Here is a 21650-nt window from a genome sequence, read left to right as displayed (position 1 = left end):
CTCGGTCCTGCGCTTTGCTCCTAGAAGAATCACAATTCCAAACCCACCCTCCTTGGCAGTTCCTCACAGCTTGCAAGGGCGTGTGCTCTCTTGTTCCCGTGTACATGGGTTCAACATACCCATTGCCACAATGACACTGCCGTTCTGGAAGGGTTTAAACCTGACCGCCAGTGAGCCAAAGACCTACTCGCCTTATTAAAACATTTCCCTCAAAATGGCGCAAGATTGCCGCTGGATACAGAAAGCTGAACCTCTGCCCCTTCTCTCTGTCCTTATCCCGCTTCCTACACATCCGTGTCCCCCTTTCATACAGTCAAATGAACACAGCCTGCATAGGCAGCTCAGGGTATATTTTCTCACTCCAAATGTGTATGTATGAGTATACTTTGAAAACTTCCCAAGTATTGCACCACAGTATCTTTTGTTTGTGTAGAAGTGCATGTTTGTATGTGAGGGAATGTTTAAGTGCATGCGTATGAGCAAATGCAGTGTGAATGGTGTATATGGGTGTGAGTGCATGAGAATGTAGTGTGAATGACAGAAGTGTGTGTTTTTTTTTTTTTTAGTGGCAGAAAAAGGTTTTATTATTTGCTTGTTAGGTGATTATACAAGAAATACGTTCAGTTTCACAGCGCCCAGAGAGCAGCAGGAAGGGAACATGGGATAGCGGTACAATTACATTAAAAAAAAAAATATATATATATATATATATTGGGGGAAGGGACGGCTGAACATACTATGCCTTGCGAGTATTCAGAACGTGCAAGTGCAGCAAGGAAGAGGGCAGTGAGGTAGTTGTTGTGGTGTCCGTGCTCAAGGGTGAGCCTCAGATGAAGTGCAAGTTATGGTAAGTGCAATGCGGCCAGGAGCTGCGTTGGGTGGAAAGTGCAACGCTCCAGTGGGGTGGGTGTGCCGAGGCAAGTGCTAAAGGGAAACGGGAGCTGGGGAGATTTGGTGTGAATGGTCAGAGGCCCAGAGGATACATAAGGGTCCAAGACACCAATCACAGCAACTGTGAGATTAGCAGAGGAAGGGAAGGAGGAGGAATAGAGTCTTGGGGTACTTTCGGGAACATAAGCAGTTCCTGCTCAAGACGCAGAGAGGGAGGAGGAGGCTGTTCCAAAGGAGGGATCCCGCTGAAGAAAGCGAGCAGCCTCCTGATCTCTATTTAGCGAAACGCTTTACACACAGAGTTGGTGCCAGAGGAGCGTAGAGTTCTAGAAGGAGAGCATTTGGTAAGAGAGAGTTGAAGATGGTTTGGTCCCTGGCCCCAGACAGCCTTGTGGATTTGAATTTGATCCGTGCAGCAACCGGGAGCAAGTGAAGGCTTTTTTAGGGCAGGAGAGATACGTTCTCTGGGTTTAAGGCCAAGGATAAGTCTTGCTGCTTTATTCTGGATTAGCTGAAGGAGACGCAGAGTGAAAGAAGGTAGATTGAGGAGGAGGCTGTTGCAATAGTCAAGCCTAGAGAGAACCAGGGCTCTGGAAACATTGAGGTTCTGGGGGAAAGTGAGAAATGAAAGAATTCTTTTGAGAAGGAAGAGTTGGAAGTGGGACCTATTGGCAATGTCCTGAGTGTGAGCGAGGGAGGAAGGAGAGAGGGGAGTCTAAGATTACTCCAAGGTTTCTGGCTTCAGAAGACTGGGCAGGGGGAGAGCCCAAGGTGGGAGGCCAGAGAGAAGGGAAGGAGAGGGAGCAGGGCTCCCAATCGAGATCACAGTTTTGCTGGCATTGAGGCAGAGATCACTGGAAGTGTACCAAGCCTGGATGGCAGACAGGCTGTCAGGGATGAAGGAAGGTGCGACTGAGTCAGTAGTAAGTCTGAAAAAGAGTTGTCATCTGCATAACACTGGAAGTTGGGGGAGAAGGATGAGATGCGGTGTGCCAGCTGCGCAAGGTGAATGTTAGAGCCACAGGTGGAGAAAGAAGTAGGAGAGGAGAAGGTGCCCAAGATGACATGGGGAAGAGCGGTCGGTTAGGAAAGAAGTCAGCCATTCCAGTGCCCGTTCCTAGATACTAAGGGAATCTTTGTATGCCTTGTATGAGGATGGAATGGTTGACAGTGTCAAAGGCAGAAGAGAGATCAAGTTGAATGAGGACACCCGGGGAGTTGAAGTCCAGGGATGCAAGCAGTTCTTCACAGGTGTTCAGAAGAGCGTTTTCCGTTCCTCTGGATGCTCTGAATCCAGATTGATGATCGTGTAGACCACCAACAAATTCAGTGGGCAAGTTGAGTTGGGGCAAGGCCAGCTTCTCCAGCTATTTCCCCAGCAAGGGGGTGATTGAAATAGGGCAGTAGTTGGATGGACAGTTGGGGGTCTGCTGAAGGCTTTTTCAATAGTGGGTGCACAAGGAAATGACGAGGGAATGCTTGAGGGAGGAGGGGTGAAAGAGTGGTTGCAGAAATCAGCGAGTGTGGGGGCAAGAGAGCCAATGTTGTCCTTGAAGGTTCTGGACGAGCAGGGGGGAAACCTGTTTGGAAGAAGCCTTAATGGAGCGGACAACTCTAGTAACTTTTTCAGGTGAGGAGGAAGGAGGAAGGTGCAAGAGGGTGTTGGATGGGTGAGTAACGAGGGTGTTCAGAATGTCCTGAGTTTTGGTGGCAAAGTGTGTGGCCAGTGCATTGTAGAGGGCCCGGGAAGGAAGAGAGGATGACGTGACTGGAAGGGTTGGCTAGCTCCCTGCAGATTTTGAAAAGTTCAGCCAGGTTATTGGATGCACCTGATACCCGTGCCTGAATGTGGACCCATTTCTTTTTTTTTTTTTTTTTTTTTTGGCACGGATGGTGAGTCTGTGTTGCGTTTGGAGCATGCGGCAGGCCAGTTTGTCATAGGGTGAACCTGAGGTTTGCCCCTTCGGTTCCGCTGCTCTGCACTTTATTTCAGGGCTGCAAGTTCAGAGTCATACCAAGGTGTTAGGCTAAGAGGCAGGTTTCAGGTTGATTGCTGACCAAAAAAACAAGCTACTTCTCCCAGACACCCACACTGACACTAATATTGTATGCAAACCCAACAAACTATTTGAAATCAGACCAGTCTCCATACCAGAGATCACGAAGATCCTCTCAGGACTGAAACCTTCGAGGTGACAAGGCAACATATGCCCTGCTTCCTTTATCAGAGACTGCAACCGAATGCAGTCTTTTCGCCACCTCAACAGCTCCTTGACTAAAGGCATCGCCCCAAACACTCTAAAAGATGCCTGGGTCCTCCCACTTTAAAAAAAAAAACACTAGACCCTAACATTCCTCAAATTACAGTCCCATGACCACCGTCCCTTTCCTCCTCAAAATATTAGACAAAGCAGCATACCTACAGATACAAGAATACCTCAAGGTGAACAACCTCCTTGGCTCACATCAATCCGGCTTCTGCCCTAAACATGGCACAGAGACAGCGCTCCCAGATTTAAAAATCCAGATGGACGAGATTGACCATGGGAACTTCGTTATTTTACTTCTTCTCGGCCTATCTGCAGCATTCGACCTAGTGAACCACCAAATCCTAAGCCAACACCTCTCCTCAGCAGCCCACTTCTCTACCAAAGCAATAGCCTGGATAGAATCATTCCTATCCGATCGCACGATGAGTCTTCTCCAATCTTGCAGCCGCCACACCGGCCCCAGTCCTCTGTGGCATGCCTCAAGGCTCGTGTGTATTACCTACACTCTACAACATTTTCACAAATCCTCTGTTTGACCGCCTGGACGAACAAGGCTACACCAACTATGCAGACGATGCACAGATCCTCTTGACTATCTCCAGGAACCACAAGACGCACACCAATGCCCTCAAAATGTATCAAATCATCCAAACCTGGATGGCACTACATGAACTATCTCAATGATGACAAAACAGAACTCCTCCTTGTAGGGACACAATCCCGACTCAACAAATTGGATGACTTTTACAAATTCACTAATAACGGGAATTCATCACCATCCTGAAGGAAGTGAAAACCTTAGTGGTCTGTCTACACTCCTCACTCTACCTAACCAGACAAGTCAATGCTACAGCCTCTTCAGCAGTTTACACTGCTAAACTTATTAATGCCTGCAGACCATACCTAACCACAGACGGCTGCATTACTCTAGCCAGAGCCCTCATACTTTCCAGACTAGATTACTGCAATGCCCTCTTTGCAGGCTCTTCTGCAAGCAATATCAAAAGTCACACAGAATAATACCCTACGAGCAGCACTGAGTATTTCGAAAAGGAACACATATCTGCAGCCAGACGCAATGTCCACTGGCTTCCGGTCTGCATCAGATTCAAAGACTTGTCCATCACACACAAGTGCCCACCCAACACTGCCCCGAAGTACCTCCAACAAACTTGCCACACCCCATTCCAACTGACTTACCCAGGCATCCACCTCGCACCTGCTCACTACGCCTAAATTCAAGCAAGCTAAGGCAGAGGGACGGAGCTTCCCCGTCGTGGCTGCCAAATAGTGGAATGCCCTCAATTTATCCCTCAGATCTGACCTTTCCCTCTGGCCCTTCCGCAAGAAACTCAAAACCTGGCTCTTTGCACAAAGCCTGTAGAGCACTATGCACACTACCTGTGGTCCTATTACCTTTTTTTTGCCTCTTGTATTTACTGTTTTCATTGCCCAGATAGCTGCGGGTTCGGCACGCTCTACAAATGCCAAATAAAGAAATAAAATCCTCTTGACTGGGGCAAGGATCCCGAGAGTATTGATGATTGCTGAGTGAAGATGGCTGAGAGCAGGGTCTGTGGTGGACTCTGAGGTAGGGGGGGGCAAAGGTGGGATGCAGGTAGAAACAAAGGCAGCGGCTGACACTCAAATAGGGCGAAGGTTTGAGAACAAGGTTGGCAGGGCTTTTGTGGATACGGTAGGACGGCTGAAGGGACCTAGAGGAGAGGAGAGCATGCTCTGACCAGGAGAGCGGGGTTATCAGACAGGGAGCGAGCGAGAGGCCGGAGTAGATGATGACATCCAGGATGTGCCCAGCAGAGTGGGTTGGACCGGAGGGGAGGATGGAGAGAAGCGCGGAGGTCAATGAAGAGTCGATGCTGAAGCTGGGGCGGCCAATTGGATGTTAGTCACCCAAGAGGAGGAGGTTGGAGGTGGATGAAAGTAAGTAGGAGCAGAAATCAGCCCATTCTGAGACGAACAGGGTGGTAGCGCCTGGAGGCCAGTAGATGGTAGCAATGGTCAGTGCAGAGGAGCGAGAGATGACCACCTTGCAGACCAGGCTCTCAAAGGAAGTATAGAGTTGGGTGGGTACAATGGAAGAAGGAACCCACTCGGGACAGATTTAAGGTGACCCCACTGCCAGCACAGTGAGTTTGAGGCTTGGAAATGATCTTGAAGCCGACAGGGAGGAGGGAGTCAAAAGCAGTGACTGAGCCGGCATTGAACCAAGTCTCAGTGAGAGCGAGAAAGTCGATGTCCGCAGAGTGTTTGGTGGTAGAGCGGGCGTTAAAGAGTTGCCAGGTGAAGGCGGTCTCTGCCTTTGAAGGTTTTCTGAGGAGGAGTACAGGGGCGTGGTACTCCGGTAGAGGGACAGTGGGAGTGGTGAGGGGAGAGGCAGCAGAAGGAAGGAAGTTAATGAGGAAAGGCAGGATCCGGTCAAAGAGAAGGAGGTTGGGTTGAGGACCCTGAACCAGGATAGTGCCAGTGTGGTTAGTCATTAACAATGCAGCGTGCGGATGAAAAGCCCGCCAAGGGGACTTCCCACTTGGTGCCACCATTAATGAGAGAGGAAGTGACGAGGGAGGGAGTGGAGATGAGGAGTCTGAAGACCTGGAGAGGGGACAGGGAAGAGGATATCCATGAAGACCTCTCTGGATGATGTTCTGATGTAGGTGTCTGCGATGGGAAGGGCAGGGTTTGCATGCAAGAGGTCTTTTTTTTTTTTTGTACTTTTTAATTTCAGACTTAGTGAAGGGGAGGTGGAATAGGAGAGTAGCAATTAGAGAAGGTGGAGATGGTGAGTGCTGTTAGAGTGACACAAAGGGAAGCTGAAAGGAGAGGGATGACTGCACTGCACAGATCTGACCTAATCGCACAAGTGGCCTAGCAGTAGCAAAGGGAGAACGCAATGCAAATTTGAGAGCAGGACAGCTAAATTCGATTTTCAATTGATAGGCCACAGATGCAGTGAATTAGGGTGCAGGATATAAATACACACAGCTAAAATTGATTTTGTGCAGAGGACATACCAGAGTGTCAGGAAAGGTGAAGAGGATAAGCAGAGTGAGAGTTGTAAAGATATAGATCAGGCTGCTAGTGGAGGAGGCAAAAGAATAGGTGAACAATCACTCACTGGAGGCTCAATAGATTGTAGGGGTGCTGAGGCTCGAGTTCATGGGAGAGCACGATGCACCCAGCAGGCAGCAGCATAGTTTGTGTGGGGGAGAATGCGTAAGGGCCCTCCCAGCCCTCTTAGGCCCGAACAGGCTCATAGGGCCTAGCTGCGGGCCTTTGCAGGAGGGGCAGCTTTTGCCTGCTGGCGCCTCTCATTGGCTGTTTGTAAAAGGAGGCAGCCAATCACAGTGGGGGCAGCTACCAGATTGACTAAGGCTCCAGGCCCATGTGTGGGGCAGCCATCTTGGAGGTGCTCTGGTAATACAAGTGTTTGATGCTGGTCGATTTCGAAATAAACCTCAAGGCCTCAAGGAAGGTTCATACATTCAGAAATTGCCTCATAACGAAAGCGCCAATCTTATGGCCAATATCACATCCTCTAAGATAATTTAGAGATGGTGATGTTGAGTTTGTGGTACAGAATTGGGTGGAGAAAACAAGTGAAGCAATGGGCATGGGGAGATCAGAAGGAGAAAGGGAAAGAAGGTGTTGAGGGAAAAGGTGCTTGTTGAAGACGTGTCCTTTTTAAGCCTGAAGGGTTTTGGGGGTCCAAGCCTGAAATCCTGCCTGCCATGCTCTTCTGAGGTCCCCATGATCCAGTTTCCCCCCCATTCCTTAGCTAGATAGTTCAGAGTAATGTAGAATTGTAGACATTGGGTGCTTTGTCACAGAAGAGTAGTAGCCATGCTGTGATTTGAATTTTGACACACTCAGTTTCTATTGGTACATTGGGGGCGGGAGATCAATGCTGAGCCGGGGAGTTGGAATTGGTTTATGTATTGGTTATGCCCTCCCAGATGCCTAATGTTTGGGTGTATCACTAGGGTGCTTTTGAGCGTTTTTGTTTTGGGCCTACTCCTAAACCAACTTGGTCCTTCACTTTGCTAGCTTGTGGAGGAGTGGGTTTATCATAAACTGCATAGCTCTCAACCTCTTGTGTTGCCAATGTGGGTGAAAACTGCTGTTTTTTTACCCTTCAATTTCACGGGTGAGAGCCCATTAGGGTGTCTTAAGGGCTTGGCAGGTGAGAAAACGATTACAGGGCGGGTGACACCTGCCAAAAGTAGTGGAGTTGGTATGTGGATGGTATGAAACTGTCATGATCATGTTTTGTAACCTCAAACGTGTCAAATAGAATCTGTGTTGAAGCGCAACCAATGGTTTTCCAGCTGAGAAACGTGTCTGCTGCCCTTTTGCAGTGGGCCTCAATCCTAAACTTGGAGGTGTAAAGGCAAAAGGTACTTAATGCGGCAGGTGAAAATGAGAAGAGGCAAACATTTGTGAGGCACATGATGAACTAGGGATAACGGGAGAAAAGCAGGTAGGAAAGGAAGGTAATGAGATTTGACGTTGTGTGTGAGGTCCATGAGGTGAATTCTACATTTGAAGAGGTACGTGGGAATGTGTGGCAAGGCCTAGTGTGATGAGCACAGAGCTAGGTCCACCTGGTGGGGCTCGGGCTGGCCTTGGTCAAGACTAGGGCTCTGAACAGACCTTCCTTTCGGGTCAGTTTCTCTTCTGCAGAAAATCAAGCAAGTCATCCCAGAAAACAATCTGATAGAAAGATCTGCTATCCAAGCCTTGGTCCTCTCCCACCTGGGTGTTGGCAATGCCATTTTGGAAGGCCTTTCTGGTGACTACCCGTGTCCTACATGCTTCAGCATGACAAAGGACTTTGCAAAGTCAACCACACCACTTTGACCCTCATCCAACTGGATTGGTTCCAGTTTCTAGCACGTGGTGATCTAATCCTACTACATAATCTAAAAGACTGTCAACCTGAAGTCCCCAAGCTATTTCACTGAGAAACTCTACATATCCGGAGGCCTATGACCCATGCCCCCCCCCCCAGGTAAGGGTATGTGCAGACTGCAACTATTCTGCAAGGAAAGAAACAGAAGACCGGCTTCTTGGTCTACGCCCACAGACTCTGGAACTCCCTCATGTCCACACCATTGCTGCTTTGCTTCTACATTTCAGGAAGAAGCTGAAGAGCCTCCTCTGCTAGGAATGGCTTCTCCCTAACACCTGGGTCCACACACTTCACTCGCCACCCTACCTGAGACGGGATCATCCGCTCCCCACTGTTTCCTTGCCTGGTTGCTTGTAGGTCCATTCCTGCTGAATTGATCGTGCTTTACTCTTGTAGCTCTGATTCCTTCTCTTGGTCTTCTCCCCCCCAATGATTTGCAAAGGTCTCTTTTGCTTCCTAAAGCTAGGTCCACGCTCAATAAATACCCTAATGAGAATGAAGTGCCTTCCAAAAGCCTGGTCTGGCTATGAGACCCACCTGTTGCCACCCATCCTGAAAGATTTAAAAAAGGTAAAGTCAAACCTGCTTTCCTGATGTGTCCACCGCACGTACAGGTGTGTTGCTACCTGACTTCCTGTTCTGTCCCTCCACCAGTCATTGATTGGCTGGGGTAGATCTCCTGAGGTAAGTCGCTTCCTGTGCTTCAATGTGAGTCTAGGCAGCGCTGTGGAGGTGGCACACCGCAGCTAGAAAGCACGGACGGGTAACCTGGGGGGACAGAGGGGCCAATCCTATGCTGCCACTGGCATGGGGAAACCTCGGGTGCACCAACCCCTCTCTCCTAACTCCCCCTCCGCCCCCTCTCGCCCAGCCTTGTGTGGCCAGGCGGGGTGGGGTTTGCTCCAGGGTGCCAATGCACATTAGCAAATGCTGCACCCAAAGGAAAGCAGGAAGGCCAGGGGACCAACAATGGGGCACTGTGAGGTGCTAATGTCCGGCCGGGGGGCGCTACAATGCCCACACAAAATACGCATAGCCCAGGGCAAATCTGTGAGGCTATAAGGGGCCGCTTGGGCAAAGAAAAACAGTTTGTTGGTACTCGGTACGGAGAACCACAAGTATTCTGCGCATGCAGAAAACTTTTATTTTCCCAGATCCCACCCACCCAAGAAAGGGGAGAAAAGAGAGAAGAAGGAAATACAGGGAAGCTGAACTTGAAGGCAGTGGAAGGACGCATGCACCCGATGGCTGAAGAGGAGATGAAGTAAGAGGCGGTCCAAGAACGCGGAAGTGCAAGCAGCACGTGGGTGGGAGGATCCATGGACGCCACGCCACGCCACGCACTCAGAGGGTGCTGCCCCCACCCCTTGCCTCCAGCTCACTGTCATGCAACTTAAGTTTACATGCCAGTGAGCTGGAGGCAAGGTGCCCTTTATTCGCTTGCGGGCAGTGCTGGTCATTGGGCCGGCTCTCAGCGGATCCGAGATCGGGCACCAGATATGGAGCCGGATCTCGGGATCCGGCCAGAGTCAGCCGCCCAAGACCACGAACCGCGCTGGAATAGTTTAAAAACAAAAAAACGAAACAAAAAAAAAATAACGAAATGCGCCCGTGACGGCAGCATTGCCTTTTAGCACGGCTCTGGTGTGTAATGCACAATGCTCGCTACATGTACAACTGATAAGTACTGTGCATTACACACTAGTGCCAAAGCTGGCTGTAAAAGGCAATGCTGCAGTCGCAGGCGTGTTTTATTTATTTTTTTTTTTTAACGTATTCCTGCATTGCTGGATGTCCACTACGAGCCCCGCTCCTCTGGCACCACGCCCCCAAACTCCTCTCCCACCGCCGGCCCTTGTGTTGTGGGATCCCCACTGCATGGAGGTCTCGCCCCCTCCCCCCTGTGTGTCGGGGCGTGCGTGCGCCCGCGCACGCTGCCGCCTCCACGTGTGTGGGGGCACAAGCATGCCCCAGGGCGGGTGGGATCGTGCCTCCCGGCTGGGGGCTCCCTGGCGGCTGTGAATGGCTGCATTCTGGCTCTTGGGGAGGAGGGGTCGGCCCCGGCTCTGGCCTGGTGTACACTGGGCCTCATTGTTCAGGGCAATACCCCCGAGAGATGGGCTGCTATTAGTAGCCGACGAGAGGTTTCTCCGCCCTGCCCTTCCTTGCTCCATCCAACAAAGGCCCCAGGCTCTGCTGCGCCGGGAGGAGGGGGCAGCCTGGGAATGGAGGGGGTGGTGCTGCTGCCAACCTATGGGCGAGGAATAGGGACAGGATGGCAGGAGGCAGTCACGTTTTTTTCATGCTATTGATATATATGTATTTTCTCACTCCTAAAAAGAACACTCGATCCAAGTCAAATTGTAAATTCTGTTCTCCCACTTTGTCTCCAACTCTCCCTCTTTGTTGATCTCACTTCTTGCCTTGTATGGCCTAAGGGCGAGCTATGGGGGCCAAGGACCAGGAGGGGACTGCAGAGGCTGAGCCTGAAGGGAGGATGGCAGAGATGGCATGCAGCGGGCGTCCTTCAGCGTTGGTGGTGGGGGTACTAATCGGACTGAGCTTTTGGGGTTCTCGGCTACTACAGGGACTGAGCTTTGAGGTTGTGGTGGCTACTTCAGGCACTGATCTTTGGGGGTGACTGCTACAGGGACTGAACTTTGGGGGTGGTGACTGCTACAGAGACTGAGCTTTGGGGTTGTGTTGGCTACTTCAGGCACTGATCTTTGGGGGTGACTGCTACAGGGACTGAACTTTGGGGGTGGTGACTGCTACAGGGACTGAGCTTTGGGGTTGTGTTGGCTACTTCAGGCACTGAGCTTTGGGGGTGACTGCTACAGGGACTGAAATTTGGGGGGTGGTGACTGCTACAGGGACTTAGCTTTTGGGTGCATGTGAATACTACAGGCACTGAGGTCTGGGGGTTACAACAAGGACTGGGCTTTGGGTGGGTGGTTGCTTCTACAGTGACTGAGCTTTGGGGGGTGTCTACTACAGGGACTGAGCTTTGGGCATGGTGGCTACTACAGGGACCTAGGTGGGTAGATGGCGGCTACTACAGGGACTGAGCTTTTTGGTGGATGTGACTACTACAGGGACTGAGCTTTTTGGTGGATGTGACTACTACAGGGACTGAGCTTTGGGGATGGTGACTATTACAGGGTCTGGGCTTTGGGTGGGTGGTTGCTACTACAGGGACTGAGCTTTGGGGGTGATGGCTAGTACAGGGACTGAGCTTTGGGGATGGTGTCTACTACAGGGACTGATATTTGTCTAGGTGGTGGCTACTACAGGGGCTGAGCTTTGGGGATGGTGGCTACTACAGGGACTGAGCTTTGGGTGGGTGGTTGCTACTACAGGGACTGAGCTTTGGGGATGGTGACTATTACAGGGGCTGAGCTTTGGGGGTGATGGCTAGTACAGGGACTGAGCTTTGGGGGTGATGGCTAGTACAGGGACTGAGCTTTGGGGAGCGTGACTACTACAGGGACTGATATTTGGCTAGGTGGTGGCTACTACAGGGGCTGAGCTTTGGGGGTGGCGGCTACTACAGGGACTGAGTTTTTTGGTGGATGTGACTACTACAGGGACTGGGCTTTTTGGTGGATGTGACTACTACAGGGACTGAGCTTTGGGGATGGTGACTATTACAGGGTCTGGGCTTTGGGTGGGTGGTTGCTACTACAGGGAATGAGCTTTGGGGATGGTGACTATTACAGGGGCTGAGCTTTGGGGGTGATGGCTAGTACAGGGACTGAGCTTTGGGGATGGTGTCTACTACAGGGACTGATATTTGTCTAGGTGGTGGCTACTACAGGGGCTGAGCTTTGGGGGTGGTGGCTACTATAGGGACTGAGCTTTGGGTGGGTGGTTGCTACTACAGGGACTAAGCTTTGGGGATGGTGACTATTACAGGGGCTGAGCTTTGGGGGTGATGGCTAGTACAGGGACTGAGCTTTGGGGAGCGTGACTACTACAGGGACTGATATTTGGCTAGGTGGTGGCTACTACAGGGGCTGAGCTTTGGGGGTGGTGGCTACTACAGGGGCTGAGCTTTGGGGGTGGCGGCTACTACAGGGACTGAGTTTTTTGGTGGATGTGACTACTACAGGGACTGGGCTTTTTGGTGGATGTGACTACTACAGGGACTGAGCTTTGGGGATGGTGACTATTACAGGGTCTGGGCTTTGGGTGGGTGGTTGCTACTACAGGGAATGAGCTTTGGGGATGGTGACTATTACAGGGGCTGAGCTTTGGGGGTGATGGCTAGTACAGGGACTGAGCTTTGGGGATGGTGTCTACTACAGGGACTGATATTTGTCTAGGTGGTGGCTACTACAGGGGCTGAGCTTTGGGGGTGGTGGCTACTACAGGGACTGAGCTTTGGGTGGGTGGTTGCTACTACAGGGACTAAGCTTTGGGGATGGTGACTATTACAGGGGCTGAGCTTTGGGGGTGATGGCTAGTACAGGGACTGAGCTTTGGGGAGCGTGACTACTACAGGGACTGATATTTGGCTAGGTGGTGGCTACTACAGGGGCTGAGCTTTGGGGGTGGTGGCTACTACAGGGACTGAGCTTTGCAGGGTTGAGGACTATTCCACAAAAACTGAGCTTTGGGTGGGTTGTGGTCTGCGAGACTCTTTGCGTCACTGTGCAGGAGCGGGTGATAGCGTCACTTTATTCTTGGCAGACCTCCGAGACTACTACATCAAGCAATCTGATGTCTACAGTTCTGCTGTATAACGAAGTAAGGCTTAAGTGGAGGTGTACTCCGAGACACGCACCTGGGAGAGACTTGTGTCCCCTTCAGCCAGACCTAGAGCTCCTAGTCCAGTGTAGGCTGGCTTCCTCTGGGAAAATCCCCCAGCTGCTTGCTTTTCTGGTAGCTGGGCCGAGCACTACTCTTCTTTTCAGAAGAGTAGTGAGAGCGAGAAAGGGTGATGGCTGTACTAAGCTTGAAGGAAGAGTGTACATGGCTGTGCTTACTGGAAGCAATTGGTGGTGCAGAAAGGCTGTCCGGCAAGGTCTCTGGAGCCATAATGTCAGGGAGACGGTACACCCTGAAGAGTCCAGCTAGTTCCTGCTGGGAAACGTCTGTGTGATGGGGTTTTTGTGCAAGATGGTGAGGAGGGCCAGCAATCTCTCTCCTGTCCGCAGCCTGCGAGTAGGCATCGTCTTACCGCAATGATTCAAGTGGAGTAGACAAGATGGCATCTACATACTGCTGTAGTCCCAAATGCGCTCGCGAGCTGGAGCTTCCTGGCCTTAAGAAAAATCCCACGCGGTGTATCGCTGTACTACAGTGGTCCCACAGAATCTCACCAGATGGTATCTCATTCAAGCAAAGTCGCAATGCTTTCCTGCACTGGCTCCGCCTCGGCCACTACGCTGTATCCGTGTCACTGGCTGTCCTGGTTGTTGGCGAAGACGGGTCGGTTAATCCTCTAGCTCAGTGGCCTGTCAGATGTTCCTTTTTTTGACTATGCAGGCTATAGCTGATGGGGGAATTGTAGTCCAAAACGACTGGCGAGCCAATGGGTGATACTTTCTGTATTAGCTTCGATTATCCTTCTGATGTGAACCAGTAAAGGACTCCCACGGAACAGGTGATAGGTTTGCCATTGCATCAAAGTCGTCATGTGGATTCAGATGGAGATCTTCTCAACAATGCAGCAGAGTGCTGATTTAAAAGTCCATGACTTGGGGTTGACCTCGGTAAAGATGCCAAGATCAGCCATGTCCCCAAATGGCTGTCCAGATGAAGGCTTCTGCCGCCCAGCTGACACCTGGCTGGTGGAGTCCTGTTGTCTGAGAGTTGCGAGAGAGCTCTCCCCCCAACTGCTCGGTTAGATCAGGAAGGGCTGGCTGGGATCCTGCTGGCACGGCCTTGAAGTATCCGTCGGTTTCAAGCCTTTGAATAGCTGCTCTGGTCCGATTCCAAGAGGAAAAGCTTTGTCAGTGGGTCAAGGGGGCAGGGAGCCTGAGATGCCAACACAGCGGTTGAGAGCAAGCAGAAGAACATCTGCCCTTTCTCCTATCCAGTGTTGACTCACCGTTTGCACTTTGAAAGTAAATGCACAGCATTTACGCTCATTTCTTCCGCTGTGCCCCAATGCACTGCCTTCCCGCTTGCCCCAATGGACACCAGGGCCACACATTCACCACTCGGGCTCCATTTGGCTCTGGAGAGAAACGGCCTCCTTGTGCCATAATGGAATCTGAGCTACACAGCCTCGCTGCTTAACGGATTCTGGGGTGACACTACCCCAGCTTCCTCTCCTCCAGTCATGGAGTCCGAATATGTTTCAGTGGCTATAGAACCACTCCTCATACCCCGATGGACCTGTGCCTACGCAGAGGCTCCCCTCGTGCCCCGGGCCTGCACGGGGGCTCCCCTCGTGCCCCGGGTCTGCACGGGGCTCCCCTCGTGCCCCTGGCCTATGCAGAGGCTCTCCTCGTGCCCCTGGCCTATGCAGAGGCTCCCCTTGTGCCCTGGGCCTATGCAGAGGCTCCCCTTGTGCCCCGGGCCTAAGCAGAGGTTCCCCTCGTGCCCCGGGCCTTCCCCTCGTGCCCCGGGCCTTCCCCTCGTGCCCCGTGCCTATGCAGAGGCTCCCCTCGTGCCCCAGGCCTATGCAGAGGCTCCCCTCGTGCCCCGGGCCCTCCCCTCGTGCCCCGGGCCTATGCAGAGGCTCCCCTCGTGCCCCGGGCCTATGCAGAGGCTCCCCTCGTGCCCCGGGCCTATGCAGAGGCTCCCCTCGTGCCCCGGGCCTGCACAGAGGCTCCCCTCGTGCCCCGGGCCTGCACAGAGGCATCCCTCGTGCCCCGGGCCTGCACAGAGGCATCCCTCGTGCCCCGGGCCTGCACAGAGGCATCCCTCGTGCCCCGGGCCTGCACAGAGGCATCCCTCGTGCCCCGGGCCTGCACAGAGGCATCCCTCGTGCCCCGGGCCTGCACAGAGGCATCCCTCGTGCCCTGGGCCTGCACAGAGGCATCCCTCGTGCCCTGGGCCTGCACAGAGGCTTCCCTCCTACCTGGGCCTACACAAATGACATTTGACCCTGCTGTACCTCACTGCTTTTTGTATGCTCCACTTCCTATGTGTAACTTATTGTACAATTATATTCCTTGCATTCCTTCCTGCATAATCCTGTTGCCTATTTGATGCATAATGTAACCTAAGCTGATAAGTATTCTTGTGTTTGTTGTGCCCAGTTACCGCCGGGTTCAGTGCGCCCTACAAATAAAGAAACAAAGGCTCCACTCGTACCCCAGGCCTATACAGAGGCTCCCCTCATGCCCCAAGCCTACACCGAGGCTCCCCTCATGCCCCAAGCCTACACCGAGGCACCACTCATGCCCCAAGCCTACACAGAGGCACCACTCGTACCCCAGGCCTACACAGAGGCACTCCCTGTACGCCGACTGACTCCAGTCCTACACAGAGGCTCCGGGCCTACACAGAAGCTTCCCTCCTACCTGGGACTACACAGAGGCTCGACTCATGCCCCAAGCCTACACAGCGGCTCCCCTCGTGCACCGGGCCTGCACAGCGGCTCCCCTCGTGCACCGGGCCTACACAGCGGCTCCCCTCGTGCACCGGGCCTACACAGCGGCTCCCCTCGTGCACCGGGCCTACACAGCGGCTCCCCTCGTGCACCGGGCCTACACAGAGGCTCCCCTCATGCCCCAGGCCTACACAGCGGCTCCCATTGTACCCCCAATGAACTCTGGGCCTACACAGAGGCTCCCCTCGTGCCCCGGGCCTACACAGAGGCTCCCCTCGTGCCCCGGGCCTACACAGGGAATCCCCTCGTATCCCAGGCCTACACAGCGGCTCCCATTGTACCCCCAATGAACTCTGGGCCTACACAGAGGCTCCCCTCGTGCCCCGGGCCTACACAGGGAATCCCCTCGTATCCCAGGCCTACACAGCGGCTCCCATTGTACCCCCAATGGACTCTGGGCCTACGCACAGGCTCCCCTCATACCTAGGCCTATACAGAGGCTCCCCTCATACCTGGGCCTATACAGAGTCTCCCCTCATACCCCAGGCCCACAAGTTTCTTGCCTCACAGCTGCCACCAGGATTTGAATCCCGGACACGGCTCTTATATCAAGTGGAGGCAGGGAGACAGCACTTTAAATATATATACATAAATAGTTCATTTGAGCCAAGTCACACATTCCACAATGCCACCTAGTAGCCATCACTGTTTTTAAACCCACCAAAACTTTCTTGTTGAGATACATAATCTATCTGAAAAGATACAAGGGGGACGGCGTGCGCCCTCTGTTCACCCGCGTGTTCCCTCGACTTGCGTCTTTCTGGTTCGGCACGCTTTGCCCTACGCCTCCTTTATGCAGCACAGGGTTTCTGCCTGGCATGGACCTGGCTCAGTGGTGTCTCTGGTTCGATGGCCGAGTACCACTGCATTCAGTAATAAGCACCCACGTTGGTAGTATGAGCTCCTGAAGCGAACCTTCTCATTCCATGTATTCGGAGGCCTTGTCTGATCGCAGAGAATTTTAGTGCTGCTTCTCGCCTCACATTTTCCCTACATGCTTGACGTCACCAGCCTTTTATATACACGTTTCAATCATTAACAAATGCACAAAGAATGTGTGCAGATGCTTAGCTTACGCTCTCGCAGCAATGTGAGAACAAACAAAAGCTAAAATAACCCGTTCTGTGGACGGGACTGGTGTCCCAGGTTAGCGCTCGGGCCACACCATACCCGCCCATCAACGCTTGAAATGAGCCATATAGAAACGGCGGCGTTGCGGCCCACAAGCCTATGTGTTGCTGAAGCCGAAGCGTGTTTGAAATGCGATGGCCCCGGATCGCCCCATGGTGCAGTGCCCTCCAGTTCTTCCAGAATCCAGTGTAAGGCCCTGTGTGTTGTGCAGTGCAATCAATGTGTTTGTTTTTATTTGAATAACAGGGATGTCAATTTCTATCGAAATGACTTGCAATAGCAAATGTACAGACGGTGGAGGTGTTCTTCCCAGAGGTGCCTGTACAATAGCGCAAAGATGAGAACAACTTGTAAGCCAGTTTGAGCGTGTTAAAAAAAGAAAGTGGAACATGAACCAGGGACAAGACAAAGCAAACAAACAAACATGCATTGGCAATGCCAACAGTTTGAGCTTTTGTGTAGGCATGGGAAAGTCACTTGCCAGGCACAGCCATAGTGGTATTTTAACTACCCATTGTTGGTAGCGGGTGCAAAATGGTGCAAGTACCTGGGCATCCAATAGCAGTGCCTGGCAAAAGCTTAAAACTAATCTACAATCCAAAGATTTTGGCTTTGCCAATGCTTGTCTTAAACAGGTTAGTGAAGGACACGCATAGTGCTTATAAATCGTGTGGCTGAACGCAGGCCTGGTAAGACATTTTAGAAGACTCCTTTGAGCAAGTTCTGGGAGGCTATTTGAATGCAAAGCCTGATGGTAAGGCTTGATTAAAGTGAGCTTAAGAGTTCACATGAGATGTTTTGGGCGGGTATAGGCAGGAATGGGTGGGAATGGCCCAAGGGTTTAGCCGACCCCTACAGATTGTGTGCCTCCTCATATCATTCCTCCCCATCTATACTGCAACGCAATAGTCTTGGCTTATAGGTGTCGCTTGCGACGCCGGCCCATCCTTTCACATCCCTTACTTACCCCCACCATAAGCTCCTTATCCCAATGGATGATGGGGAGAGCGCAGTCTTCAGAATCCAAGGATCCAGGTGATCTTGCAGCACAGCAATAGAGGCCCACCGGGTTCCGCATCATGCGCTTCTACCTGACCACCACCCCAGCCCAGTAGTGCTAGCTGGGTAGAGGAGGGGCTGCCTGCGGGAGTCGTTGCCTGGAATGTTTTCTTTTCTAGGTCATTATGAATGGCTGTTAGACACGTCCTGCTGTCGGTCGCTTCCTGTTAAATTAAATCCCCCGGTCATCTCCGATTCTTTTCTTGATTGGCTAATATCCTGATAGACGCCGTTGCCGCCTTTTTGTGTTTTTCTGCTATTGCCATTTCTCTGGCTAGGGCTCTGCAAATCACTGCATGAAACTACCAACTATCGGTCCTTTCTACCTTTCTGTTCCACTCATGCAGTCATTATTTGTGCTCTGCGTTTACAAATACATTTCATAAGCCTTTTATGTCTGTCTTGAGATATTCACCAAATGTGCCACTGGGCCGAGTACAACATCTGGTTGGGGGAGCGTCCATGCGCCGAGTTCATTCGCATGTTCATATGCTGTTTCTAGGCTGCACTTGTATGATTGGATGAACCCACTTTGGTGCTTGCTGGGATGTGTGGTGGTAACGCTGCGTCTCGCCCCCTTCTCTCTTACAGGGTGTGCGCTACCGCTACTTTGAGCTGGGGAAGAATGCAGATCCGGAGAAGGAGAGTGACCCTCACTTTAAAAATGCCTTCACTGCCCACCCAGTCCTCGACCCCATTCAGATGTACCGGCTGCACAAGCACTTTGCAAAGATCGAGCTGGAGAGGGCGTATGAAGACATCCAACAGCTGCAGGTGAGCAAGGCAGGGGTGCAGTGCACATGGTTGAGGTCTGAACCCCCAAACCTGGGGAACGAGTCAGCGCAGCTGGTCTTGTTCTCGGGTGGGGGCTGCAGTGGAGGAGTAGAGGCTGGGTTGGGAGTGGGGAGGGGCCTTGGGGCTGGGAAAATATGAAAATATTGAAGTTTTTGCATATCTGAAGCATTCCAAGTCAGGAAAGAACAAATTGGCAGAAAAAGTCACGATCCCCAGCGCTTGTAAGTATAAATTGGACAAAGAGCGTCAAGGCTGCATGTATCTGGGTAGTGTGGATATACTGCTAGTATGATTCCACTGAGGGAAGTACAAATGCAGCACAAACAAGTCCCAGTTTCACTGCGCCAAGTATAGCAAAATAAAAATCGGGAGTCCAGGTGATTTGTATGAACGAACAGCCTTTCAAGTCCAAGGTCAATGCGCATTGATTTTTCAGTCTGTCTAAACAGCCAACCAGCTTTCATCGCAATTGCGAAGCCTTCAGAGTACTTTTTGGGCATTGTCCCTTCAGCTTAAATTTCAGGCTCTATCCCTATTAAGCCTCAGATGAAGAGCCGTGGAAGGCTCGAAGCATGTGTTAGGCTGTTGCTTGTACTAAACCTTTGACTTTAAAGGCTGTTCTTTCATACAAATCACTTGGACTCCCGATTTCTATTTTGCTATACTTGGCGCAGTGAAACTGGGACTCGTTTGTGTTGCATTAGCATTCCAAGTCAGCCTGTCACTGTGCAGTCATTGCATACACTGCCTCTTGCACTGCATCATTTTATAGGAAGGTGTCACTGCCCACAGATGACTAGACGATAGAAGCCTGGTCACGTCTGCTTTGCCATCCTCCTCCTTTTATACACGTGCGTGCAAGTGGAGTGAGTACTACAGAAGTTTAATTCGTGAGAATTGTTTACCGCCTGCCGCAATGCACAAGATATGCCTGTGTGTTTCTTCTAAATAAAGCTTTCACTTGTTTGTGTGCCGGGCATCGAATAGTGGTTTCTACTATTGGTGGTCTAGGACGACTCCTCGTTTGGTTTGCGATGCAATTCAAGTGCTGTCGTTTGGGGTAGTTACTATTCCCACCAATCCCAAATGAATGGCTTGGTGTAAGTACATGCTGTTCCCCTCCTTGGATCATGTTCCTTCACCCCTCGCGAAGAGGGCTTTGCGCTGTAATCTGTTCTGACGAATGGGAGCCCACGCTCCATTTATAGCTGACTCCAAGCATGGGATTCTTGGCTATCCAGCGCTTTTGCAGTAGTTCCCAGTGGGACGTGCTGTGGCACAAAACTAAGCCTGTAGTGAGAATTGAAAATGGTGGCGAGGATCTTTTCTGTGCCAGGGCATCATGCTCCTTCTTGGGATGATTCCTAACTGCCCTTCTGTTTAAGGCGTGAGAGGAGTCTATCCATATCAAGGTGCCCCTCAAGTGCACTCAACTTTCCTAGTGGCAAACGTGGTAGAGCAGCAAAGGTAGGACTCTTGGGAGGAGGCGGTTAAGGGTACAATTAACGCTTGAAAAGTTCATGTCAACCAATGTATTACTTAAATGGAAAGTGATGATTCAAATCAGACAACACTTTGATACCTTAATGAAGCCAACAGTCATTCATTTGCACCGTTGCCTTATAAATCATGCCCTACTCTCCCCTTATCAGTTCCTCACACATATTTCACGCTTACTGAAACCCAAGTACCACTCTTCCAGTAACCCATACCTCACCTTGCAAACTCTGTAAATAAGTATTCTCCATACTACTACGTTCCTTCCTCTATATGATCTCTTGGTCCTATAGCTCCTCCCTTGACCTCACCTGAGCAACCTGCACCTTCCCGTCCCCCCCCCTTTTACCACCCCGTACCCTTTCCATTGGCCCTCTGCCTTAGCTGGTTCCCCAGGCGAACCACTGCCTTTCTTTTTCACCAGGGGAGTTGTTGCAAGCATCAGAAAAATCCAAATGGGCCTCAAGCCACTTTTCCATACACTGGTCTGCCAGTCTCAAGCGTCCCGCAACACTCGATGTCTCTGTTCGAGCAAGCCCTTCACTGGCGATGGGCAATGTTGGTTTGCCGCAGGCATCTCTCCGCAGGTCCCACCAGGTGAGAATAATGTCCATTGAAGCGGTAGTCCCATTGCGCGTTCCATGCCCGACTCGCCCTGTGGTGGTGCCGTTGTTGGTTGTTCTACCTGGGTGGGTTGGAACCATCAGACCCGCTCCGTTCTTGCATAGATGTTTCTTTGGTGCTGCGTTTGGGCTGCTGGGTGGTCATAATCACTTCATTCACTCTACTCTGCCTCCCTCTCTGGTCATGCGCTAGCTGCTTTGGTGCAACAGCTGCTATCTTTGTGAGTTGTGTGAAATGCAAACCAAAACTCTGGCCACAAGGAGGTGACCGCGAGTGGCACTCTAAGCAAATCGGCTTTGGGGGAAGTGGTAGGGATTGGGTTTCTCAACTCCCACACCATGCCTTTAGGATAGAGCTGGCTCTGGTGTGTACCGTGGTAGGCCTCCCATCCCAGGCTGAGCAGGGCGTCTATGTTAAGTGCCTGATCACTGGGGCATGACTTACCGGTGGTCTGGTGGCTGTCACGCGTTGTCTGCTTTGTTGTCTTAAAGGCACCAGCTCGCGGGTGTCCTTGTGCTAATGTGGGTTCCAGCCCCCTTCTGACCCAAGCGAATGGGTACTTGAGCCAGGTTTGGGACCAGCTGCCCTACACCACAGGCTCTCCTCCCAGTATTAATGTGATGCAAGGGCAGTGGTGTCCACTGAGCCGGGAGGCAGTAGCATTGCAAAAATCAATACTCATAGGGAGCCACCCCTAGAGTCAGCCAGGTGGGGATTAGGCCAAGAAGGCAACCACAATAGGAGCAAGAGGATGGGCGAACAAAGAGAGGGAGAAACCAAGGAAGGTCCAGGAAAAACAAGAGGAGCAAGAAGGCCAGGAACGAGGGACCGGCAACCGAGGCTACCGGGAGCGATAAGATGCAAAGAATGGAGGTTCTGCTGTCCTTTT

At 51.7% G+C, this 21650-nt stretch overlaps 1 protein-coding gene across 1 annotated transcript in view; it reads left to right on the top strand.

The window, feature by feature from the left end:
• Positions 1-21650, top strand: part of CHPF (chondroitin polymerizing factor) — a 117979-nt gene that overhangs the window by 86218 nt on the left and 10111 nt on the right. Inside the window, exon 3 of the mRNA XM_069616942.1 lies at positions 18437-18619. Coding sequence (XP_069473043.1) covers positions 18437-18619 — 183 coding nt within the window. The remainder of the gene's footprint in view (positions 1-18436; positions 18620-21650) is intronic.

Source organism: Ambystoma mexicanum, chromosome 9 (assembly GCF_040938575.1).
Source record: "Ambystoma mexicanum isolate Mex_15411 chromosome 9, UKY_AmexF1_1, whole genome shotgun sequence".
Classification (NCBI taxonomy): domain Eukaryota; kingdom Metazoa; phylum Chordata; class Amphibia; order Caudata; family Ambystomatidae; genus Ambystoma; species Ambystoma mexicanum.
The sequence above is the reverse complement of the archived record's forward strand: the minus strand, read 5'-3'. Positions and strand labels throughout refer to the sequence as shown.